The sequence below is a fragment of the Oncorhynchus nerka genome, linkage group LG5 (genome assembly GCF_034236695.1).
Source record: "Oncorhynchus nerka isolate Pitt River linkage group LG5, Oner_Uvic_2.0, whole genome shotgun sequence".
Lineage (NCBI taxonomy): Eukaryota > Metazoa > Chordata > Actinopteri > Salmoniformes > Salmonidae > Oncorhynchus > Oncorhynchus nerka.
Genome location: NC_088400.1, coordinates 34,974,155 through 35,001,527, shown reverse-complemented (window position 1 = coordinate 35,001,527; position 27,373 = coordinate 34,974,155). Strand labels below are relative to the sequence as shown.

Genomic DNA, 27,373 nt, shown 5'->3' with positions numbered 1-27,373 from the left:
AAGAAGGTTTTCATCAAGGATATCTCTCTGTACTTTGCTCCGTTCATCTTTGCCTCGATCCTGACTAGTCTCCCAGTCCCTGTCGCTGAAAAACATCCCCACAGTATGATGCTGGTGCCAGGTTTCCTCCAGACGTGATGCTTGGCATTCAGTCCAAAGACTTCAGTCTTGGTTTCATCAGACCAGAGAATCTGGTTTCTCATGCTACCCACCACTGCGACCTGTATGCTCTCGTTGGCTGGCCCTCGCTTCATACTCGCCGCCAAACCCTCTGGCTCCAGGTCATCTACAAGTCTCTGCTAGGTAAAGCCCCGCCTTATCTCAGCTCACTGGCCACCATAGCGGCACCCAACCGTAGCACGCGCTCCAGCAGGTATATCTCACTGGTCACCCCCAAAGTAAATTCTTCCTTCGGCCGCCTCTCCTTCAGTTCTCTGCTGCCAATGACTGGAACGAACTGCAAAAATCTCTGAAGCTGGAGACTCTTACCTCCCTCACTAGCTTTAAGCACCAGCTGTCAGAGCAGCTCACAGATCACTGCACCTGTACATAGCTCATCTGTAAATAGCCCATCCAATCTACCTCATCCCCATACTGTATGTATTTATTTATCTTGCTCCTTTGCACCCCAGTATCTCTACTTGCACATTCATCTTCTGCACACCCTACCATTCCAGTGTTTAATTGCTATATTGTAATTACTTCGCCACCATGGCCTATTTATTGCCTTACCTCTCTCATCCTACCTCATTTGCACATGCTGTAAAAAATTTTTTTAAATCTTCCAAAAATCTTCCATTTAAGAATGATGGAGGCCACTGTGTTCTTGGGGACCTTCAATGCTGCAGACATTTTTTGGTACCCTTCCCCAGATCTGCCTTTATACAATCCTGTCTCGGAGTTCTACGGACAATTTCTTTGACCTCATGGCTTGGTTTTTGCTCTGACATGCACTGTCAACTGTGGGACCTTGAATAGACAGGTGTGTGCCTTTTCAAATCAAGTCCAATCAATTGCGTTTACCACAGGTGGACTCCAATCAAGTTGTAGAAACATCTCAAGGATGATCAGTGTCAACAGGATGCAACTGAGCTCAATTTCAAGTCGCATAGCAAAGGGTCTGAATACGTATGTAAATACGTTATTTCAGTTTTTTTATTTTATTAATTTGCATAAATGTATAATAACCTGTTTTTGCTTTGTCATTATAGGGTATTGTGTGTAGATTGCTGAGGATTTGTATTTATTTAATCCATTTTAGAATTAGCTGTAACATAACAAAATGTAGAAAAGGTCAAGGGGTCTGAATACTTTCCGAAAGGCACTATATTATCATGTTCTTGTATTTTGTCATTGTTGTCATTGTTTATGTCTTACGCCAGGACATGGAAATCGATTATATCGTAGTCCATGTGGGTTTTAATGGCATTATGAAGGGCAGCTCTGTTGAAACACTAATAAAATACCCATTATCTGGTCCTGTACCCTCTCTGAATCGTGGCATTGAACACTTTAGTGGGATTATTTTTCTTCACAACTGGGGCGGCAGGGTAGCCTAGTGGTTAGAGCATTGGACTAGTAACCGAAAGGTTGCAAGTTCAAATTCCCGAGCTGACAAGGTACAAAATCTGTTGTTCTGCCCCTGAACAGGCAGTTAACCCACTGTTCCTAGGCCGTCATTGAAAATAAGAATTTGTTTTTAACTGACTTGCCTAGTAAAATAAAGATAAAAAAGTGATTATTGTTGACAATTTCTACACCTTTTGGAAACAAAACACGTTTCATAAGGAGGATGGGGTCCACCCGAATAATTTGGGTTCCTGGATCCTTTCACAGCATTATAAGGCTGCTTTGAGACAATGACTTATCAATGACCCAAGCCCAGCTCAGTTAATCTCTACCATTGTGTCGCTGAGTTGTCATAATGCTTCAGCAAATGTACATTAAACCAGGGGCCTTGTTAGACACAATGTAAGTAGACTAATTTATGTCCCTCTAACTGCCGTGAATGCTTCTGCTGATCCTACAGCGATTGTATACAGGTATCATGTGCCTATGAACCAGAGTTATACTGTTAGCAATGAGAAGGTGTGCACTAGCAGGAAATTCACTGTGTGCCTCTCACCCTGCACTAACATAAATAACATGAGCATTTCTACTTCTGCTAAGCTTCCAAGTAAAGTAATGAAAACAATCAAGCATTCCCGAAAGGTGCTAAAAAAAAGCCCACGTTAACATATGTATCTTAAGAAACATGGTTCATGAAATTAATAACTTGCTATTAACAGATGGCATTCATATTCTGATTATCTCTGATAATCTCAGCCCAGATGTACTCCAGATTACGGTGGTCAGTCCAGATGAGAAGAGGGTGTCTAGCCCCCTCAAGCCAATGTCTCCACGCCTTCAGTGCCTTGACGACAGCCAACAACTCCAGGTCCCCCACTTCATAGTTTCGCTCTGCCGGGCTGAGCTTCTTCGAGAAGAATACACAAGGATGGAGCTTCGGTGGCGTACCCGAGCGCTGAGAGAGCACAGCTCCTATCACAGCCTCGGATGCGTCCACCTCCACTATGAACGCCAAAGAGGGATCCGTATGGGCCAGTACGGGAGCAGAGGTAAACAAAGACCTCAGGTGACTGAAAGCTCTGTCCGCCTCAGCTGTCCACTGCAAGCGCACCAGGCCACCCTTCAGCAGTGAAGTAATGGGAGCCGCTACCTGAACAAAACCTCAGATAAACCTCCGGTAGTAGTTGGCAAAACCTAAGAATCGCTGCACCTCCTTCACCTTGGTGGGAGTCGGCCAATTAAGCACGGCTGAAATGCGGTCACTCTCCATCTCAGAACAGGCATATCTCAGCCTCTACTTACAGGTCATGCTCCAACAGGCGACTAAGCACTCTGCGCACCAGGGACACATGCTCAGGGCGTGCAGCGGAGTATATCAAAATGTCATCAATATACACCACACCACTATATACACCCTGAAAATCTCGTCTACAAAGGCTTGGAAGACTGATGGCGCATTCATCAACCCATATGGCATGACGAGGTACTCATAGTACCCTGAGGTGGTACTGAAAGCCGTCTTCCACGCGTCTTCCTCCCGGATATGCACCAGGTTGTAAGCGCTCCTGAGATCTAGTTTGGTGAAGAAGCGAGCCTGTTCATTGACTCAATCACTGTGGATATGAGCGGTAGCGGGTAACTATACTTCACAGTGATCTGGTTCAGACCCCGATAGTCAATACACGGGCGCAGACCTCCCTCCTTCTTCTTCACAAAAAATAAACTTGAGGAGGTGGGTGAAGTGGAGGACCGAATGTACCCCTGACGCAGGGATTCGGAGACATGTGTTTCCATAGCCTCCATCTCCGCCTGTGAGAGGGGATACACGTGACTCCTGGGAAGTGCAGCATCTACCAGGAGATTTATCGCACAATCGCCCTGTCGATGGGGTGGTAATTGAGTCGCCTTCTTTTTAGATAAGGCGAGAGCCAACCCGGTGTAACAGTATAACTTTAAACCGTCCCCTCGCCCATACCCGGGCGCGAACCAGGGACTCTCTGCACACATCAACAACAGTCACCCTCGAAGCCTCGTTACCCATCGCTCCACAAAAGCCGCGGCCCTTGCAGAGCAAGGGGAACTACTACTTCAAGGTCTCAGAGCAAGTGAAGTAACCGATTGAAATGCTATTAATGCTATTTAGCGCGCACCGCTAACTAAGCTAGCCGTTTCACATCCGTTACACTCACCCCCCTTTTGACCTTCCTCCTTTTTCCGCAGCAACCAGTGATCCGGGTCAACAGCATCAATGTAACAGTATAACTTTAGACCGTCCCCTCGCCCATACCCGGGCGCGAACCAGGGACCCTCTGCACACATCAACAACAGTCACCCACGAAGCGTCGTTACCCATTGCTCCACAAAAGCCGCGGCCCTTGCAGAGCAAGGGGAACTACTACTTCAAGGTTTCAGAGCAAGTGACGTAACCGATTGAAACGCTATTTAGCGCGCACCGCTAACTAAGCTAGCTGTTTCATATCCGTTACACCGGCATATTGAGGAAGAATGCGCACGGTGGAGACTTGGTCTGGACTCTCTATCGTAGTAGCACCAACGGAAATCCCTAAACACCTCCCCGGGCACTCTCGTGACCACCCCGTGAGAGCCCTCTGTGGCCAAGAAACAGTGGGGTTATGACAAGCTAACCAGGGTATGCCTAGCACCATGGGAAACGCAGGAGAATCAATAAGGAAGAGACTAATTCTCTCCTTGTGACCCCCTGCGTCACCATGTCCAGAGGAGCGGTGACCTCCCAAATCAACCCTGACCCTAATGGTCAACTATCTAATGCGTGAACGGGGAAGGGCACAGCCACAGGAACAATGGGGATCCCTAAACTATGGGCGAACACTCTACCAATATTATTCTCAGCCGTGCCTGAATAGACGAGCGCCTTATGCTGGGAATGCGGAGAAAACTCAGGGAAAGTGACATACACAAACATATGTGCAACAGAGGGTCTCTGGGTGAGAATGGTGCCGGCTCACCTGGGGTGACGCCAGAGCACCCTGCCTGCTGCCTCGATACCTAGAGGAACCAACCCAGCACCGACCGGTAGTGTGACCTCTGCGGCCACAGATGGTGCACGAGCTGGAACCCCCTCCGGTCTCCCTGCGCACCGCCTCTCCCAGCTCCATGTGTATCGGAGAGGGGGTGCGTGGGGATGGAACTAACAGACCCCGATCTGAACGTCAGGTCCACCAGCTGGTCGAACGTGAAGGTGGTGTCTCTGCAGGCCAACTCCCGACGGATGTCCTCTCGCAGACTGCAACGATAATGGTTGATCAATGGTTGACCCTGTCGCTCCATCCCGCGCCAGCAGCCAGGGTCCGAAACTCCAGGGCGAACTCCTGGGTGCTCCTCGTCCCCTGCCTCAGATGGAAGAGGCACTCACCCGCCTCTCTACCCTCGGGGAAGGGAGAGATTAATCCCACTGGAACCAGGAGAAGGAGGGGCGCGTAGTGGAGACCCTGATTGTGCTGGTGGAGGTGCTGGGAGAACTCCCTGTCTCTCCCAGCAGCCCATTGTCTGGACAACGCGGGTTATGGCGGTGCCAAGATGGTGGAGCATTGCTGCGTGCTCCCGGACGCGCTCCTCCACCTCTATACCCGGGGTACCTGCTCCTGCTGACTCCATAAGTTTGGTCCGGTATTCTGTAATGTGTGCGTACTGGCGGCAGAGAAGTCAAGCACAGGAGAGCAAAGACTATGTTACAACGGTGCAGTTTAATAATAAAATCACAGAGAACAAACACAAATAAATAAATACAATGGGACAAAACCCTTCGCACGCCAGACAAACTCTTACAATCAACAATGCCGGACAAGGACAGGTGGGGAACAGAAGGTAAATACACAACATGTAATTGATGGGATTGAAACCAGGTGTGATGGAAGACAAGACAAAACAAATGGAAAATGAAAGGTGGATCGGCAATGGCTAGAAGACCGGTGACGTCGACCGCCGAACGTCGCACGAACAAGGACTTCGGAGGAAGTCGAGACACACCAACAAACTATGATGGTCCAAACACACCTAGAAAGTCGTGAAGAGGGCAAGACAAAACCTATTCCCCCTCAGGAGACTGAAAATATTTGGCATGGGTCCTCAGATCTTCAAAAGTTCTACTGCTGCACCATCAAGAGCATCCTGGTTGCATCACAGCCTGGTATGGCAGCTGCCCGGCATCCGACCGCAAGACACTACAGAGGGTAGTGAGTACGAATCAGTACATCACTGGGGCCAAGATTCCTGCCATCCAGGACATCTATACCAGGCAATATCAGAGGAAGGGCCTAAAATTTGCCACCGATGCGGTGCTGGAGTGCCAAGTCTATGTCCAAAAGGCTCCTTAACAGCTTCCACCCCCAAGCCAACAGTTGAACAGCTAATCAAATGGCTACCCGGACACATATGCATTCACCATTTTTTTTACGCTACTGCTACTCGCTGTTTATTATCTATGGATAGTCACTTTACCCCTACCTACATGTACATATTACCTCAATTCCCTCAACTAACCTGTACCCCCACACATTGACTCGGTACTGGTACCCCCTGTATATAGACTCATTATTGTTATTTTATTGTGTTACTTTTTTAAACTTTTGTTAATTTAGTAAATATTTTCTTAACTCTTATTTTTCTTAAAACTGCATTGTTGGTTAAGGGCTTGTAAGGGTTAAGGGCTTGCATTTCACAGTAAGGTCTACACCTGTTGTATTCAGAACATGTGACAAATAAAAATTGATTTGAACTCAGTAAAATCTTCATTATTATAGTATTATTTAATTATTTAAATTATATTATTGCATGTTGCATTTTTATTTTTGTTCAGTATATACAGTGCATTCGTAAAGTATTCAGACCCCTTGGCTATTTCCACTTTTTGTTACATTACAGCCTTGTTCTAAAATGGATTCAATCAAATGTTTTCTTATAACTAGCCATTTCTAGAATATTGTCACAGATAGAACAATGAGCCAGATATTTAACCAGATGTAATGTGAAACATCCTATTGGTGTTTCCACTCACTACCAAATATGGTGATGAGAGGAAGCCCAGTGGCCGGCAGTGGAAGAAGATGGAGCGAGATGGATTTTGGCCAACATTCTGAAAATTTTCTCAACGACTAAACATTTGATCTCCATACAGTTTTCTGTTACCAAAATTAGAATCTGTAGAAAATTGAGTTTTTTGTAGACTTTGGGTAAGGGCGAATTGCATTTTGTAGTCTTTGGGTAAGGGCGAATTGAGCTATTGCACACGTGCACTTCACAGAGTAGGTGTTCCCTAATGGAAATATGCAAATAAATACTAGAACATGCCAATAGGATCTCACTAGCTTGTGCTTGGCTCTGCCCACGTCTTTGTTTGTTCTGCCCACTATGAAACGACAGGCTCTGGTCTATCTTGGGTTAGTTATAAAAATCTTAGATTTTGCGTTGTAAACTGCTGACTCAAGACCTGACGCTGATTCCACGGTAACATATCCAGATTTTGTATTTACACTCATGATTGCACCGAAAGGAAGATAGTTCCTGCATGATAGAATTCTGATCTTGAGTCCTTTCTTTCACCCTGTGAACCCCGTTCATTGCTGCATATATTATTACATATTTTTTCTATGGTTACAGTAATCAAAGATGGAATTGCATTAATCAGATCTAATGATTTACCGGTGGGGTGCTGCTATATTGGTGCTGCTATGATTTGCGGTGGGGTAATGCTATATTGACTAGCCCATATATTATTAATTTGAAAGTCCAAAAATGGATATAACCTACCAATCCCAGTTTGCACATTTAAATTAAATGACTGGAATAAATATGAATAAAGATATGCTACTGTAACTGTACATGTCTGAACTAGAATTACAATTATAGCTCATAAATAACTGTTCATACATGCAGTTTAACAGACACTTTCTTACCTGGTCCATTTGAATGACGCATGTTGTAAAATTGTCACATCCCCTAAGACCATCAAATAAAGCCATGGGCTTTTTCTCCACATATGCCCTGAGGAAATACAATAGATCGGTAATACCTAAATCATTTGCTGTTATGTGATTCCTCTTTCAATCGTCTGTACTGGGCAATAATACATTTTGTCACTTCTCTGAGTGGATATGTTACCTGTAATTGCTGAATCTCTTTGTCCTGGTCCTGTGCATTGTTATCTCTCTAAACAGAGATAAACAATATTAAACATCTCATTCAACAATGGCTAAGAGAGGTTTGACAGAGATATCAAGGCTGAATTAAACCCACCTGGTGTCTGCTCCTGTGGTCCTACGTGTCATTTGATCAGGTAATCCTTTCAATCTGTGCAGCGCAGCCACATCAGACCTCAACTCGTCCCAGTCTTTGTCCTCAAGTTCTACGGAAATAAGTTAATTATTGTTAATATTTTACACCGTTTTTAAAATGTGGAATACAAAACAACTACACTAAATTAAACCCACTTTTAAACTTGCATTGTATTGTGAAAACAGCACTTCTTACCAAACTCTTTTGTTAGTCCAAGGAGACACACAAGGAGCATGACCCTCAGTGCACCTTGAAATCCTTGTCCCGCCATTACAACTCCTGCCAAAACATTTGATAGTGAAGGTCGAATACACTCTTAGTAAAAAGGGTTCAAAAAAGGGTTCTTCCACTGTTCACTTAGGAGAACCCTTTTAGGTTCTACCAGGAACCAAAATGGCTCTTAAAAGTGTTTTCCTATGGGGACAGCCAAAAACCCTTTTAGGTTCTAGATTGCACTTTCTTCAAGAGTGAAGGCAGTGGGATCACAATTTGTTAATCTGAAAGAAATCATTTTCACTGGAGCCCACAGACATCCCTTGGAACGTTGGTTTCACTTTTGGTTTATGTGGGAAATCCCCCAAAACAGGAAATAACACATTGGCTCTGAAGTGTGAATAACATCTGAAACACAAGTCCAGTCCCATCACATACACCACCTTTCTGTCTTTGTCTTCAGCTATGGTTGCAGTCAAATGATAAAGTTCAACAAAACGTTTGGGTTACGGATGTAACCTTGTTTCTCTCAGTAGAGTGACGAGTTGCCGAATGACCTATGGGAACTCCTTACACTTCTTGCGACCTGATTGAGATGCTTAATATCAAAGATGTTTACAGTCATCAGAAGTTCCCAGAGGTCGTTCGGCGACCAGTTACGAAAACAAAAGAGAACCCTTATTTTTGAATATGAAAAGAAAACAATTGAGTAATACTATCCATAATATCAATGTTATATTTGTTCAGCTTTTACTCAAAAAAAGCTATGAAAGAAAATAGAAAACTGCCTATGCCAATCAACAACGGCCTATGGACTGTATATAAGAAAATACCATATACAGTTACATTTTCAGTAAACGATCAGTCAAGTAAACCAGTCACTATTATTATAATTTTATCTCATATGGTCACTAAATTATTATTTAGGAATATGGTCGTACCATATTGCTTAAATCCCTTTCTTACTGCACCCCTTTGTTTTGAATGAAACCTTCCATACATGTTTGCCCATAGTCGAAGTGGCCAGAAATATACTTTTTGGGCCTGAATGCCAAAACATTCAGGTTATAATGGTGTTCAAAGTTGAGCTATTTTTCAGTTTTGACTAGGTGATATACAGCTACAATTTATGCACAGTTGTGGAAAAAGTACCCAATTGTCATACTTTAGTAAAAGTAAAGACACCTTAATAGAAAATGATTCAAGTAAAAGTGAAAGTCACCCAGTAAAATACTACTTGAGTAAAAGTCAATGTATTTGGTTTTAAAAGTAAATGTAATTGCTAAAATATACTTTGTATCAAAAGTAAAAGTATAAATCATTTCAAATTCCTTATATTAAGCAAACCAGAAGGCACCAGTTTCTTGTTTTTAAAATATATGGACAGCCAGGGGCACATTCCAACACCCAGACATAATTTTCAAATGAAACGTGTGTTTAGTGAGTCCGCCAGATCAGAAGCAGTAGGGATGACCAGGGATGTTCTCTTGATAAATGCATGATTTTGACAATTTTCCTGTCCTGCTAAGCATTCAAAATGTAACAAGTACCTTTGGGTGTCAAAAATGTATGGAGTAAAAAGTACATTATTTTCATTAGGACTGTAGTGAAGTAAGAGTAAAAGCTGTAAAAATTATAAATAGTAAAGTGCAGAGACCCCAAAAAACGACTTACGTAGGTATGTAAACAGAGAGGTGTACTTTCTTGGGGACCTTAATATTGATTGGGTTACATCAAGCTGCCCGTTCAAGAGAAAGCTTCTCACTGTAACCAGGTTATTAACCAACCTACCAGGATGTTTACAAACACTATAGGAACAAGATCGTCCACATGTATCGGATCACATTTTTACTAATACTGTAGAACTTTGTTCTAAAGCTGTATCCGTACCTATTGGATGCAGTGATCACAATATTGTGGCTATGTCCAGGAAAGCCAAAGTTCCAAAAGCTGGGCCTAAAATAGTGTAGAAGTGATCATACAAAATATTTTGCTGTGACTTATGTGGATGATGTTAAAAAAAACGTGTGGGTCTGATGTGATTAATAAGGAGCATCCAGATGCTGCACTTGATGAATTTATGAAATTACTTCTTCCAATTATTGATAAACATGCACCTGTTAAGAAACTGTCTGCTAGAACTGTTAAGGCTCCATTGATTATTGAGGAATTGAAAAACTGTATGGTTGAAAGAGATGAGGCTAAATGAGTGGCTAATAAGTCTGGCTGACTAAACTCAACAACAGAAAAGAAGAAACTGTAACGGCAGATTTCCTCCTTTTCGTCTGAAGAGGAGTAAGGATCGGACCAAGATGCGGCGTGGGTAAGTGTTCATGACGATTTTAATAAGAAACGCACTGAACACTAATGAAATACAAAAAACAATAAACGAATACGTGAAATAACCAAACCGAAACAGTACCGTGTGGCGAAAGACACAGACACGGAAACAAACACCCACAAACCAAAAGTGAAACCCAGGCTACCTAAGTATGATTCTCAATCAGAGACAACTAACGACACCTGCCTCTGATTGAGAACCATACTAGGCCGAAACAGAAACCAAACATAGAAAAACCAACATACTGCCCACCCCAACTCACGCCCTGACCATACTAAATAAAGACAAAACAAAGGAAATAAAGGTCAGAACGTGATAGAAACTGTATTATGTGCTAACTGTGCCACTAGAGATCCTGGTTCGAGTCCAGCCTCTGTCTCAGCCAGCCGCGACCGGGAGACCCATGGGGCGAGGCACAATTGGCCCAGTGTCGTCCAGGTTAGGGGAGGGTTTGGCTGGCCGGGATGTCCATGTCCCATCGCGCTCTAGCGACTCCTGTGGCGGGCCGGGCTCATGCACGCTGACACGGTCGCCAGGTGTACAGTGTTTCCTCCGACACATTGGTGCGGCTGGCTTCCGGGTTAAGCAGGCATTGTGTCAAGAAACAGTACAGCTTAGCTAGGTCGTGTTTCTGAGGACACACAGCTCTCAACCTTCGCCTCTCCCGAGTCCGTACGGGAGTTTCAGCGATGGGACAAGACTGTAACTACCAATTGGATACAACGAAATTGGGGAGAAAAAGGGATTAAAAAATATTGAAAAAATAAAAAAGGACGAGAAATTCAACTCCATCTTTCTTCGAATCAGGTGGCTTATTCATCACAAAACCATTTGATGTTGCCAATTGTTTTAATCATTACTTAATTGGCAAAGTGGGCAAACTTAGGCAGGAAATGCAAACAACGAACAGTGAGCCATCGTATTCATGCATAAAAAAAAACAAATAATGAAAGAAAAGAATTGCAAGTTTGAATTTTGTAACGTTAGTGTGGGAGAGTTGTTAACGATCAATAATGACAAACCTCCTGGCACTGACCACTTAGATGGAAAGCTACTGAGGATGAAGATTGTGGGAGCTGTACTGTCAGTTTTCATGGCTGCCTTTGATATTATTGGCCATACCCTGTTGTTGAAAAAACGTATGTGTATTGACTTTTCAACCTCTGCCATATCGTGGATTCAGAGCTATCTACAGTTGAAGTCGGAAGTTTACATACACCTTAGCCAAATACCTTTAAACTCAGTTTTTCACAATTCCTGACATTTAATCCTAGTAAAAATTCCCTGTTTTAGGTCAGTTAGGATCACCACCTTATTTTAAGAATGTGAAATGTCAGAATAATAGATTTATTTAAGCTTTTATTTCTTTCATCACATTCCCAGTCAGAAGTTTACATACACTCAATTAGCATTTGGAAGCATTGCCTTTAAATTGTTTCACTTGGGTCAAACGTTTCGGGTAACAAGCTTCCCACGGTAAGTTGTGTGAATTTTGGCCCAATCCTCCTGACAGAGCTGGTGTAACTGAGTCAGGTTTGTAGGCCTCCTTGCTCCCACAAATTTTCTATAGGATTGAGGACAGGGCTTTGTGATGGCCACTCCAATACATGGACTTTGTTGTCCTTAAGCCATTTTGTCACAACTTTGGAAGTATGTTTGGGGTCATTGTCCATTTGGAAGACCCATTTGCGACCAAGCTTTAACTTCCTGGCTGATGTCTTGAGATGTTGCTTCAATATAGCCACATAATTTTCCTTCCATGTGATGCCATCTATTTTGTTTAGTGCACCAGTCCCTCCTGCAGCAAAGCACCCCCACAACATGATGCTGCCACCCTCATGCTTCACAGTTGGGATGGTGTTCTTCGGATCTCAAGCCTCCCCCTTTTTCCTCCAAACATAACAATGTTCATTATGGCCAAACAGTTCTATTTTTGTTTCATCAGACCAGAGGACATATCTCCAAAAAGTACGATCTTTGCCCCCATGTGCAGTTGCAAACCGTAGTCTGGCTTTTTTTATGGCAGTTTTGGAGCAGTGGCTTTTTCCTTGCTGAGCGGCCTTTCAGGTTAAGTCGATATAGGACTCGTTTTAAGGTGGATATAGATATTTTTGTACCTGTTTCCTGCAGCATCTTCACAGGGTCCTTTGCTGTTGTTCTGGGATTGATTCGCACTTTTTGCACCAAAGTACATTCATCTCTAGGAGCTGTTGTAAGGGATTTCTTCCATTGACGGAGAGGCGGACCAAAGCGCAGCGTGGTTGTTTTGATTCATGTTTTAATAAATCACTTCACATGAACAAACTAGCAAATACAAGAACCGTGAAAACCCAAAACAGCCCTATCTGGTGCAAAACACAGAGACAGGAACAATCACCCACAAACACACAGTGAAACCCAGGCTACCTAAGTATGATTCTCAATCAGAGACAACTAATGACACCTGCCTCTGATTGAGAACCATACTAGGCTGAAACATAGAAATACCCAAATCATAGAAAAACAAACATAGACTGCCCACCCCAACTCACGCCCTGACCATACTAAATAATGACAAAACAAAGGAAATAAAGGTCAGAACGTGACAGCTGTATGGCGGCTGCGTGGTCCCATAGTGTTTATACTTGCGTACGATTGTTTGTACAGGCGAACGTGGTACCTTCAGGCGTTTGGAAATTGCTCCCAAGGATGAACCAGACTTGTGGAGGTCTACAATTTTTTTCTGCGGTCTTGGCTGATTTCTTTTGATTTTCCCATGATGTCAAGCAAAGAGACACTGAGTTTGAATGTAGGCCTTGAAATACATCCACAGGTACACCTCCAATTGACTCAAATGATGTCAATTAGCCTATCAGAAGCTTCTAAAGCCATGACACCATTTTCTGGAATTTTCCTAGCTGTTTGAAGGCACAGTCAACTTAGTGTATATAAACTTCTGACCCACTGGAATTGTGACAGTGAATTATAAGTGAAATAATCTGTATGTAAACAATTGTTAGAAAAATGACTTGTGTCATGCACAAGGTAGATATCCTAACCGACTTGCCAAAACTATAGTTTGTTAACAAGAAATTTGTGGAGTAGTTGAAAACAAGTTTTAATGGCTCCAACCTAAGTGTATGTAAACTTCTGACTTCAACTGTATCTAACAGAACTCAAAGGGTTTTATTTAATATAAACTTTTCTAATGTCAAACATGCAAAGTGGGGTGTACTGCAGGGCAGCTCTCTAGGCCCTCTACTCTTTTATAATTTTACCAATGACCTGCCACGGGCATTAAACAAAACATGGGTGTCCATGCATGCTGATGATTCGACCATATACGCATCAGCAAACACAGCTTATGAAGTCACTGAAACCCTTAACAAAGCATTGCAGTCTGTTTTGGAATGGGTGGCCAGTAATAAACTAAATCTCTAAAACTAAGAGCATTGTATTTGGTACAAATCATTCTCTTAGTTCTAAACTTCAGCTGAATCTGGTAATGAATGGTGTGACTAAATTACTTGACATTACCTTAGATTGTAAAATGTCATGGTCAAAACATATACATTCAATGGTTGTAAAGATGGGGAGAGGTCTGTCCGTAATAAAGAGATGCTCTGCTTTTTTGACACCACATTCCAAAAGGCAAGTCCTGTAGGCTCTAGTTTTGTCTTATCTTGATTATTGTCCTGTCGTGTGGTCGGGTGCTGCAAGGAAAGACCTAGTAAAGCTGCAGCTGGCCCAGAACAGAGCGACACGTCTTGATCTTCATTGTAATCAGAGGGCTGATATAAATACTAGGCATGTCAGTCTTTATTGGTTAAGAGTTGAGGAGAGACTGATTGCATCACTTCTTCTTTTTATAAGAAACATTAATATGTTGAAATCCCAAATTGTTCACAAAGTCAACTTACACACAGCTCTGACACACACACCTACCCCACCAGACATGTCACCAGGGGTCTTTTCACAGTCCCCAAATCCAGAACAAATTCAAGAAAGCGCACAGTATTATATTGAGCCCTTACTGCATGGAACTCCATTCCATCTCATATTGCTCAAATTTTCAGCAAACCTGGTTTCAAAAAACAGATAAAGCAACACCACATGGCACAACTCATCTCCCCAATTTGACCTAGATAGTTTGTGTGCATGTATTGCTATGTAGGCTATGTAGTCTTTTTTATTTATATTTTTATTCATATAGTTCTGTCCTATTAATGTTCTGTATTATGTCATGTTTCATGTTTTGTGTGGACTCCAGAAAGAGTAGCTGCTGCTTTTGTAATAACCAGCCTCAATATGGCTTGACATTAACCAGGTTTCCATCCAACATTTTTATGCGAGTAGAGTACATGTCGGATAAAAAACGTAGACCAAATTGTCGACATTACAAAATACGCTAGACAAGGTGCGATCTTTTTGTCTCTGTAAAATGAATTATGGCGGTGGAAATTATTTTATGCACAAATATTGATATAACAGCCATCATATTGAAGTAAACTTGGAATGGTCCTTCCACTACGACTCAGGAAAGCATGCAGTTTATTAGGCTACAGATTAAATAAATTATAGTTAACTTCACAGGGTGGTGAAAACGCACAGTGATGAGCTTGATGCACCTTTCAATAAATATCAAGGGTCTTATTCTGGTGACGTGATGATTGATTCTTGGCTGCCGTTTGACAAATAAAAACAATCTCGCACTTTTGTGCATAATAATCTCATCATAAAGTAGGCTATTCCCGCACTGTACTGTATCTGCAAGCTGTTGGCTAAAGTGCACGTTCCAGTAGCAGAGTGGGCACATGGGCTGTACCTATGCAACATTTTTGTGACAACAATCAGTAGGCCTAGTTGAAAATGTGATGGAAACCCATTTAACTTGTATTATTTATTCGTTACATGGGAATTTAACCTCAAAGATGATTTTTATGTGCACTACATATTTACGCACGTACTTTATCCTGAACAAGTCAGTTAGATAGAAACAGAACGCTGTTGGGAAATTGCACCTTTTTTAATGCAGATTTTAAAATGTTCACCTAAAAATAATCTGTTGCCAATCGGATGGAAACCTACCTATAGACAACCTAAAGACTCTGACAAGTGCACTGGTCCAGTGTCACTTTGATTATGCCTGCACATCATGGTTCACCAGCAGCACTCAACATCTAAAGAATAAACGACAAACCTGCCAAAACAAGCTTGTAAGAATTGTCCTTAAACTCCTCCCTCATGCTCATCTGGAGGTCGAGCATTTTAAGCAGCTAGGCTGGTTATCTGTGTCAAAAAAGAGTATTATTAATTCAACGTGGTCTGATCCACAAAATTCTCAGGTACCTATCCAACTATTTTTTATTTGTCAGAGATGTCCACCAGCATAATACCACAGCAGATACTCTAATATCCACTGTTTTAAATTAGTCTATCTGGCAAGAACACATTTTTATATACCGGCGCTTTTTAAAAGAATGTAAAAAGTGAACAGTAAAACCTTTTATTGTCTGTATCTCTGTAATGTTTCTATATCTATGCAATTGTATATGTATTTATGCCAAAAGAAAATATGGACCAAAATGGAAATAAGTCCCTGACTTTATTGTACAATCACTGTCACTTTTAAAAAATCTTTGTACTGTGTGTATATATACTACAAGTCCAAAGTTTTAGAACACTGACTCATTCAAGGGTTTTTGTTTATTTGTACTTTTTTTCTACATTGTAGAATAATAGTGAAGGCATCAAAACTATGAATGAAAACATATGGAATCATGTTGTAAGCAAAAAAGTATTAAACAAATCAAAATACATTTTATATTTGAGATTCTTCAAATAGCCACCCTTTCCCTTGATGACAGCTTTGCACACCATTGGCATTCTCTCAACCATCTTCACCTGGAATGCTTTTTCAGCAGTCTTGAAGGAGTTCCCACATATGCTTAGCACATGTTGGCTGATTTTCCTTCACTCTGTGGTCCGACTCATCCCAAACCATCTCAATTTGTTTGAGGTTGGGGGATTGTGGAGACCAGGTCATCTGATGCAGCACTCCATCACCCTCCTTCTTGGTCAAATAGCCCTTACACAACCTGGAGGTGTGCCGGGTCATATTCAGGTAGAAAAGTCTCAACGTCAGCAGTGAAGGGGCGAATGTGGGATGCTGGCCTTCTAGGCAGAGTTGCAAAGAAAAAGCCATATCTCAGACTGGCCAATAAAAATAACAGAGTAAGATGGGCAAAAGAACACAGACACATGACAGAGAAACTCTGCCTAGAAGGCCAGCATCCCGGAGTCGCCTCTTCACTGTTGACATTGAGACTGGTGTAATGAAGCTGCCACTTGAAGACTTGTGAGGCATCTGTTTCTCAAACTAGACACTCTAATGTACTTGTCCTCTTGCTCAGTTGTGCACCAGGGCCTCCCACTCTTTCTATTCTGGTTGGAGCCAGTTTGCACTGTTCTGTGAAGGGACCAGTACACCACGTTGTACGAGATCTTCAATTTCTTGGCATTTTCTAGCATGGAATAGCCTTCATTTCTCAGAACAAGAATAGACTGATGAGTTTCAGAAGAAAGTCCTTTGTTTCTGCATATTGAGCCTGTAATCGAAGCCACAAATGCTGATGCTCCAGATACTCAACAAGTCTGAAGAAGGCCAGTTGTATTGCTTCTTTAATCAGGACAACAGTTTTCAGCTGTGCTAACATAATTGCAAAAGGGTTTTCTAATGATCAATTAGCCTTTTAAAATGATAAACTTGGATTAGCGAACACAACTTGCCATTGGAACACAGGAGTGATGGTTGCTGATAATGGGCCTCTGTACGCCTATGTAGGTATTCCATTAAAACATCTGAATTTTCCAGCTACAACAGTCATTTACAACATTAACAATGTCTACACTGTATTTCTGATCAATTTGAAGTTATTGTAATGGACAACAAATGTGCTTTTCTTTCAAAAACAAGGACATTTCTAAGTGACCCCAAACTTTTGAACGGTAGTATATATGGCATTAAAATGTTGAAAATCTGATTTCCCCTTTTCAATTTCCCCTTATTTTTATAACAAGTAAATAAAATATGTCTTGATTGCGTATGTCTTCATACCCCAGAGTTAATACTTGGTGGAAACACCCTTGGCAGCCATTACAGCTGTGAATAATTTTGAATAAGATTCTTAGGGTAACATTTATCCATTCAATTTGGTTTGGAGTCATTGATGGCCAGCAATATTCAAACCTTGTCTCTGATTTTCAAGCAAATTTACGTCAAGACTGAGTTTGGACCACTCAGGAATGGGTATGGGTATAGGTATGGGTATGCTCATCACCAGCAGGGACTGGGGAGTTTGTCAGGATCAAAAGAAGGATGAAAGGAGCAAAGCCCAGGTAAAAAAGTTAAGGAAAACCTTGCCTCAGTCTTCTGAATACTTACCCCTGGGATAGAGTTTTATTTTTAAGCAGGACAATTACACACATTTTAATGCCAAAGACATACCAGAATGGCTTTATAAGAAGCAGCAGTTGCATGTATTCATGGATGCCAAAAGAAGCCAGGCTTTCCCCAAAACATGTAACAATATATGTATATTCTAAATAATATTTAGTCTATCTGTGCTTCAGGATTTTCTTTGAATTTGCAAGAGGCTGAATGTATCTCACCTAAGAAAGCATCCGGTGATAGCAAAACCGCACCCCTCTGTCTCTGTACATGTAGCCCATCTATCTGATGCTGTCTGGTCAAAAATAATATGACATTGTTGCTGCCTGTAGCATTGAATGCAAGGGAAGCCAGCGAGCATTTGGCCTCCCTTGATAAAAAAAAGTATAAAATAATAGCCAATCAGCTTTGAGCTAAACTGGGTGAGCTCAGCTGTGAATAGTCCTGGCGCACCCCCAAAAAAAGACAACCAAAACTAAAAGCCGTATGACAGTCATAGACCATTTCTTCAACTTGAAAGAGAGGAGGTTGGCATTGGCGTTTCTCCACAAGTAGGGTGAGTCAACATGTTTTTTCTGCTTGCATGAAAGCACACACACAGAAATCAGAACCCACACACACAGAAATCAGAACCCCCCCCCCCCACACACACACACACACACAGAAATCAGAACCCACACACACAGAAATCAGAACCCCCCCCCACACACACACACACACACAGAGAGAAATCAGGACCATGGACAGCCAAATCATATTTAGCTTACATTGATTGAACTAAATTGTTTTTGGTAGATTGATGTTGAAATGTTGAAGTTGAAATGATGCTGGAATAGTGGAAGCAGCTCCTGTTTTCTTTGAGACTCTCTGTGGTTGTAAATCAATAGTTGTTCAGTAGTTAATAAATGTTGGAAACATTAACTTGGTTGACCATGCTGTAGGTCATGTACTGTAACTGTTTGTTACATGTAATACGCTTTGTGGACTTCAATGGACAGAGGTTGCTCTCCAGTTTTGTGATGAAACAAAGGTGTGGGTGAATTTATTCTGCCACTGTGTCTTCTTATTGACTAGGCCTTTAGGACTATATATCACAGTCACAAGGCATATGAACTAACAGGTTATAGAGCAAACAACGTAATTATCACAACACAGGTTGCATTCAAGACTGCATTTTTATTAATTTTGACATTTTTCTATAATTTTTCTTTCACTTTGGAAATGTGAAGTAGGTTGTGTATATCTGTAGAAAAACAATTGACTATTTATTGTTTTTTTTTAAGCAGCTTACTTTCTCTAGGCACTGTAATAGCATAAAGATTCCAATTTAAGTTGAATATCAACGGTGGGTGTACCGGCGGCCATCTTTCTGGTGGTAATTGGAAGTTGAAATTGCAATTCAATTTAAATGGCTATGGTTTACCAGCTAAATTGCAGTGGTTTGAAGGGATAGGTCCATTCTATTGCTATTATTGAAATGACACCCAACCTGTATTCAATAGCATGCTGTGTCTCAACCAATGATGGGCCCAACAAAAACACCTCAGATGATGTAAAATAGGGTCTAAGCTACAACATATCTGAAAAATACACATCTGAGTTTGCACGTTTTAAGATCATTGATGTCCAAAAAACAACAACATAAAAACTATCTAGATTTCCAAAATAGTTTGACAACCCTGTTTGAAAGCTTTCAAATTATATCAAACTCAACTGTTTATCTTTTTCAGTGATGAAGACATGTCTCATGGTAGGGTGGGGTATGCAAAATGGGTCAACTTTGAGCACCTTTTTTCTCCTGAGTGTTTTGGCATTCAGGTCCAAAAGGTATCTTTCTGACCACTTCTATTATGGGAAAACATGTATGGAAGGTTTTGTTCAAATCAAAAGGGATGCGGTCAGAAAGGGATTGAATTCATATGAAAAGACCCATTAGATTAAATATCCTGCAAAACCATCACATACATCCGCATCACCTTGTATAGATTTTCATGTGTCACTAGGTTAATAAAAGAAGTTAAAAAAAAAATATGAAAATATTGTCACTTACCTTGATCCTGGCCTGGATTCGAAAAGATACATTCAATTTGTCTGACAGCAGTTTCTCTGAATAAGCCTCCCGCAAACCATGCACTTACTATATACTGTTCAGTCAAAACAGAAGTGAAAGTGGGGACCTAAAATAGAGCAAACATTGATGCAATCTCCATAGACAAACATTGGCAGTACAATTGCCTTACTAAAGAGCTCAGTGACTTTCAGTGACTTTCAACGTGGCACCTTTCCATATCTGTCTTGGTAGAGATGCCCCAGTCAACTGTAAGTGCTGTTATTGTGAAGTGGAAACAATTCAGTTGCAAAGTGGTAGGCCACAAACGTTCACAGAACAGGACAGCTGAGTGCTGAAGCACGTAGCGCTAAAAGTAATCTGTCCTCGGTTGCAACACTCACTACCGAGTTCCAAACTGCCTCTGGAAGCAAAGTCAGTACAATACCTGTTAGTCGGGAAATAGGTTTCCATGGCCGAGCAGCGGCACACAAGCCTAAGATCACCATATGTATTGCCACGCGTCAGCTGGAGTGGTTTAAAGCTTGCTGCCATTGGACTTTGGTGCAGTAAAAATGCATTCTCTGGAGTGATGAATCCTGCTTCACCATTTGGCAGTCCGACAGACGAATCTGGGTTTGGCGTAGACCAAACATTTGCCAGCAATCAGTCATCACTTCTTCCATGTCTTTTCAAATCATCCCTTGGTGTGGACATTCTTCCGTCTTATGAGAGGGGTGAAAGGGGCATATTGGAGTATTATCTTTGGAGTGGATTGCTTTTGGTGATGGAGTTATGGTGTGACAGAGAGAATACAGTAGACGGCATGTGTCAAAAAAGTGATTGATGAGGTATTTTATGGGTCACGTGTTTATGCCCATATATGTACATCCTGTCCGAAAGTTCTCAAGGTATCAAGTGAGTGTTTATGTAACCTGATAGTGCAGCTGTTCATTTGAAGTAAAGCCTGTGTTTACATTAAAGCTGTCAAGGTGATTGATGGTGTAACGGTTGTCGCATGAAGAAGGTGTGGACCAAAGCGCAGCATGGTACGTGTTCATCTTTTTTATTTGAACTGAACACTGAATAACAAAAACAACAAAGAGAACGAACGAAACCGAAACAGTTCTCTCTGGTGCAGACACAAAAACAGAAAACAACTACCCACAAAATCCATGTGGGAAAAAGCTACCTAAGTATGTGTGTGTGTGTGTATGTGCGTGTGTCCACAAATATCCAGAAAATCACATTGTATGATTTTTAAGTAATTCATTTGCATTTTATTGCATGACATAAGTATTTGATCACCTAACAACCAGTAAGAATTCCGGCTCTCACAGACCTGTTAGTTTTTCTTTAAGAAGCCCTCCTGTTCTCCACTCATTACCTGTATTAACTGCACCTGTTTGAACTCGTTACCTGTATAAAAGACACCTGTCCACACACTCAATCAAACAGACTCCAACCTCTCCACAATGGCCAAGACCAGAGAGGGTGTAAGGACATCAGGGATAAAATTGTAGACCTGCACAAGGCTGGGATGGGCTACAGGACAATAGGCAAGCAGCTTGGTGAGAAGGAAACAACTGTTGGCGCAATTATTAGAAAATGGAAGAAGTTCAAGATGACTGTCAATCACCCTCGGTCTGGGGCTCCATGCAAGATCTCACCTCGTGGGGCATCAATGATCATGAGGAAGGTGAGGGATCAGCCCAAAACAACACGGCAGGACCTGGTCAATGATCTGAAGAGAGCTGGGACCACAGCCTCAAAGAAAACCATTAGTTACACATTACGCAGTCATGGATTAAAATCCTGCAGCGCACGCAAGGTCCCCCTGCTCAAGCCAGCGCATGTCCAGGCCCATCTGAAGTTTGCCAATGACCATCTGGATGATCCAGAGGAGGAATGGGAGAAGGCAATGTGGTCTGATGAGACAAAAATAGAGTGTTTTGGTCTAAACTCTACTCATCATGTTTGGAGGAAGAAGAAGGATGAGTACAACCCCAAGAACACCATCTCAACCATGAAGCATGGAGGTGGAAACATCATTCTTTGGGGATGCTTTTCTGCAAAGGGGACAGGACGACTGCACCGTATTGAGGGGAGGATGGATGGGGCCATGTATCGCGAGATCTTGGCCAACAACCCCCTTCCCTCAGTAAGAGCATTGAAGATGGGTCGTGGCTGGGTCTTCCAGCATGACAACGACCCGAAACACACAGCCAGGGCAACTAAGGAGTGGCTCCGTGAGAAGCATCTCAAGGTCCTGGCCTAGCCAGTCTCCAGACCTGAACCCAATAGAAAATCTTTGGAGGGAGCTGAAAATCCGTATTGCCCAGCGACAGCCCCGAAACCTGAAGGATCTGGAGAAGGCCTGTATGGAGGAGTGGGCCAAAATCCCTGCTGCAGTGTGTGCAAACCTGGTCAAGAACTACAGGAAACATATGATCTCTGTAATTGCAAACAAAGGTTTCTGTACCAAATATTAAGTTCTGCTTTTCTGATGTATCAAATACTTATGTCATGCAATAAAATGCTAATTAATTACTTAAAAATCATACAATGTGATTTTCTGGATTTTTGTTTTAGATTCAGTCTCTCACAGTTGATTCAGTCTCTCACAGTTGAAGTGTACCTATTTTTTATTTTTTTAATACAATCCTCTACATGCTTTGTAAGTAGGAAAACCTGCAAAATCGGCAGTGTATCAAATACTTCTCCCCACTGTACATAACGATACCCAAACAACAGGTGATTTTTCCTAGGGTGGGGATCAACAAAAAAAGGTTTATACCCCTTACACCCCAAGGAGAGCTGCTCTACAAGGGGTGGCTGTCACAGTCAATCATGCCATCCTCTTTTTGAAAGGGTAATTGTACTCTTTAAGTTGGGCCCTTTACTTATAACTTAAACAGATTCAGATTTCTATGGCCATGCCTCTGGGAGCCTGTCAGCTTGTAACTGGTGAGAGAGTGATATTTTGTGCTACAAACATACTATTTGAAGAGATTTTTGACCATTCAGGGATCTACTACCAAACACTCATGAAATCATAATTTTTTTGTCTACACTAAAGAACGTGAATTTGGTCATAAAAATACTTGTTGACAAGTTAAATGCATGGAAATAAAGATGCTTAAAATATTTGACATTCTGGAGAGATTTCTGGGCACTATAGGGGCCTCCTAGGCCTTGTTAAGGACAGATGTCTATAAAGATGGATTGGTATGAGATATCTGTTCCATTTTGGGGGGACATGTTGACAAGATGTTGGGGAATCACTCAAGGGGGAATATTGACCAACTGAGCATCTCAGTGTACAGCTCAATAGGCATTTTGTTACATTTCAGTCTTCTGTGATGTATTTAAAGTGGCATATTGGGTTCCAAACTCAAAAATGAATACATTTAAACTATATCTGACATGTTACTGGTGTCTTTTTTAAAGTCAATAACCATGTGTGTAAAGTGTACGCTTTTGTTTCACAGTAGATTTGTTTAAGACCAAGAAACACCTGATTTAACCCACTGCATTAATTATTAAGGGGTAAAAATGAATCTGTTTAAGTCATAAGTAAAGAACCCAACTTAAAGAGTACAATTACCCTTTCAAAAAGAGGATGGCATGATTGACTGTGACAGCCACCCCTTGGAGAGCAGCTCTCCTTGGGGTGTAAGGGGTATAAACCTTTTTTTGTTGATCCCCACCCTAGGAAAAATCACCTGTTGTTTGGGTATCGTTATGTACATATGCCCTCCTATTGTTGAATTGTTTAGAAAAAAATATTGTTTCAAACACCCCTGCAGAGACACACACACACACACACACACACACACACACACACACCCCTCACAGGGGGGATAGACAGAGGTCATGACATCCTCGGGAAAAACAACTGTTTATGGCTTTCCTTATGTACATATAGCCCCCTACTGCTAAATTGATTAGAAAAAAACATTGCTTCAAACACATTCCACAGTTCAACGAGGTCACTACCCATCAATCACCTTGACAGCTTTAATGTAAACACAGGCTTTACTTCAAAGGAACAGCTGCACTATCAGGTTACATAAACACTCACTTGATACCGTGAGAACTTCTGGACAGGATGTACATATATGGGCATAAACACGTGACCCATAAAATACCTCATCAATCACTTTTTGACACATGCCGTCTACTGTATTCTCTCGTGACTAAAGCATCACAGTAATTGTTCTAAAATTCCAATGAGCACTGCTGACTATTGACACCAAAGAAAGATACCAAAGATACTTATTGATCTAAAACCAATCCTTGTCTTCACATACTGTATACACAGAAACACTTTATGCTTCTAAATGGAATAAACAAACTCATATTACAGCTAAACAGCTAAAAACATCACCATGTTTACTCACATTTTTCTTTTACACAGGCTGTTGACTGTACATGCATTTCACAACACAATAGCTGTGTCCCCTCAGTCTAAAATGGGTTAATGTCCTTGTCATAAGTCTCTATGGTGTATGGTGAGTACCTATCCAATCCTTTCATTTCCTAGTGGACAGGAAGGAGAGAAGGAAAGGAAGCCATTATGAGGATTGGAACACAGCCAATGAGGAACCACAGGTGAAATCACCACAGTTTGTGTGTCTAATGGGGACCCTATTCATTCAAGCCCAGTTAGCTGTCAATCCACCTTGGAAATACTGTATTCAAAATCAAGAACATCAACTGCATGTCAATTCAAATGCTTTCACACTGCATAAAAGGACTACAGATTCTGACTCAACCACAACACCTGCTTACCAGTTTTGATTGAATAGGGTCCGAAACGGCTAGTGGAGTGAAAGATTCAAACGTTTTGCTACGCACTAGCACCAAGTCACAAACGTGATTAAACTTAGAATCAATCAAATACTGTTCCGGCGACACCACATGAGCTGGAGTGTAAAAAATGAGATCCTCCTTCAAATGAAGGAGTCATTTCATGACTGCATTTCTTGTAAATTCTACATCACCAGGAATGCGGACAAAGTGCTGACAACAAGAGAACAGGTACTCAGGCGTACCATCTCTACTATGAATGAAACATGACCTCCAGGCCAAGCAAATGACTGGAGAAATACAACACAAGTCTCTCTAGTTTATAATGCATATTTAGGATTGGCTGGTGGTCTCGTCCCTGCATTCATTCCATCAGCTACAAAAAATGAGCAGCAACAAAGATATGTAGGACAACAAATGGAGTGCAACATTCAAGATTCCATTCAAACACAATGATACTTATGTTTGGAATACATTTGTGAGGCATTAAGTGAGGTGAATACTTATTCTGCAGCGAGGTTGACTGCTACAGAGACAGATTATAAACAATAGGAGGAACTTGGCTACAGACTTGAGTATGCACTAACTGAATATTAAGATGGGAGTGTGTTTGTCTGTGCGGATGTGCATATTTCTGAGGCTACTGTCGTAAGTCTCCACTTGGAATATCTAGCCTCCTCAAACAATTGAATGAAAGATTTACGTATTGTATGACATGCAATGTCTCACATTCCCTTCATAGAATTGTTATTGAATGGCCATTGTGGGGTTTTAGGCAAATAGTGAGTGTTTTTCTCTCTAATCTACTACATGTAAGCATTTTGATTTGTTTGTTTACATTAGCACTTTGTAAAACCAAGTACTAAACTATTTTTACATGTTAATCCAGTATTTGACACAAGTGACTGTCAAGCAGATTAATGTCTGAATTTCAAAGGTCCTGAAACAGATTAATGTCTGGAATTTAGAAAAAGGAGGGCAGTAGGTGATGAACTCACCATGTTCTCACCCCCAACCTCCAGCAAGATGGATGAGTCAGATGAGGCCAGCTAAATGAAACTGATGATCGTTATGTACTTTTAGGTTTGTGTTAAGGGGACCGTGTGTGAGGCCATTCCTCTTCATGAGCATGCATCCTCAGAGTTCACTGTTCTTGGTAGAGTTTAACCCTGTGTGTTTTTGTGTGTATTTCCTACCTGGGGATGTTTAGGAAGATGAGGCCTTCTAAATGAAATATGTCTTGATTGCGTGTCTTCACACCTCAGAGTTCATTCTTGGTGGAAACACCTTTGGCAGCCATTACAGCTGTGAATCATTTAGAATAAGATTCTTAGGGCAACATTTATCCATTGTTTTTGTCAAAAATGCTCAAGCTCATTCAATTTGGTTGGGAGTCATTGATGGACAGCAATATTCAAACCTGTTCTCTGATTTTCAAGCAATATTAGGAATAGGTATTGGTATGGGTATGCTTGTCACCAGCAGGGACTGGGAAGTTTGTCAGAATCAAAATAAATATTAAAGGAGCAAAGCCCAGATCAAAAATGTAATACTTACTCCTGGGATAGTGTTGTATTTTTCAGCAGGACAATTACACAAATCTTTATGCAACCAGAATGGCTTTCTAAGAGGTAGCAGTGATGTGTATTCGTGGATGCCAAGGGAAGCCAGGATTCCCCCCAAAATTTGACCAATACAAAAATTATAATAATATTTAGTCTCTGTGTTTCAGAATTTTCCTTCAATTCGCAAAATGCTGAGGACCACAACAGAAATAAGTCCCAGAATGTATTGTGTGTTATCCTCAATGATTTTACTAATGTGCATGTATGGCGTTAAGTTTTATGTGTGCTTGGTTTTTTAAATGGTCGAACGAATAAACTAAACTGAAGTATCTCAATGGAGAATGCATCCAAGCGAGCAAAATAGTGCCCATCTGTCTCTGTACATGTAGCCCATCTATCTGATGCTGTCTGGTCAAAATTAAATTATTAGTTTTTGTTGTTTTAAAGAATGAAAAAGTAATTTGACAACCCTGTTTGAAGAGTTTGATATCATTTGAAACCGTTTATCTTTTTCAGTGATGATATCACGATCGTTATAAGGAGTGGACCAAGATGCAGCGTGGAATGTTTCCATCCTTTTATTTGGAAGAGAAACTTAACAAAAACAATAACCCGAACAAACGAAACATGCCGCTGAGTAGTGCTCACAGGCAACTATACCTAAACAAGATCCCACAAAGCAAAATGGGGAAATGGCTGCCTAAATATGATCCCCAATCAGAGACAACGATAAACAGCTGCCTCTGATTGGGAACCATACCAGTCCAACAGACATATAATTCCCCTAGATAACCCACTCTTAATCACACCCCGACGTAACCAACATAGAGAATAAACAGCTCTCTATGGTCAGGGCGTGACAGATGAAGACATGCCTCATAGTAGGGTGGGGTATGCAAAATGGGTCAACTTTGAGCACATCGATCTCCTGAATGTTTTTGCATTCAGGTCCAAAAAGTCACTTTCTGACCACTTCTACTATGGGCAAACATGTATGGAAGGTTTTGTTCAAATCAAAAGGGATGCGGTCAGAAAGGGATTGAATACATATGGAACAGCCCATTAGATTAAATGCGCTGCAAAGC

General features: G+C 41.5%; 1 protein-coding gene across 3 annotated transcripts in view; it reads right to left on the bottom strand.

Moving 5' to 3' along the window:
• The window catches only part of LOC135571787 (uncharacterized), a 29,677-nt gene extending 9,692 nt beyond the window's left edge, over window positions 1–19,985 (bottom strand). The window contains exons 1-5 of one of the 3 annotated variants that reach the window (XM_065018587.1): window positions 19,915–19,985; window positions 8,077–8,160; window positions 7,843–7,951; window positions 7,708–7,755; window positions 7,503–7,590 (exon numbers count right to left, since the gene is read on the bottom strand). In XM_065018587.1, the coding sequence (XP_064874659.1) occupies window positions 7,503–7,590; window positions 7,708–7,755; window positions 7,843–7,951; window positions 8,077–8,152 (321 nt within the window). In that variant the 5' untranslated portion in view covers window positions 8,153–8,160; window positions 19,915–19,985. Of the gene's footprint in view, window positions 1–2,226; window positions 5,772–7,502; window positions 7,591–7,707; window positions 7,756–7,842; window positions 7,952–8,076; window positions 8,447–19,914 lie in introns of those variants that run through there. The other 2 variants (XM_065018588.1, XM_065018586.1) reach the window with 2 other exon arrangements.
• Between the last annotated feature and the right edge of the window lie 7,388 nt (window positions 19,986–27,373).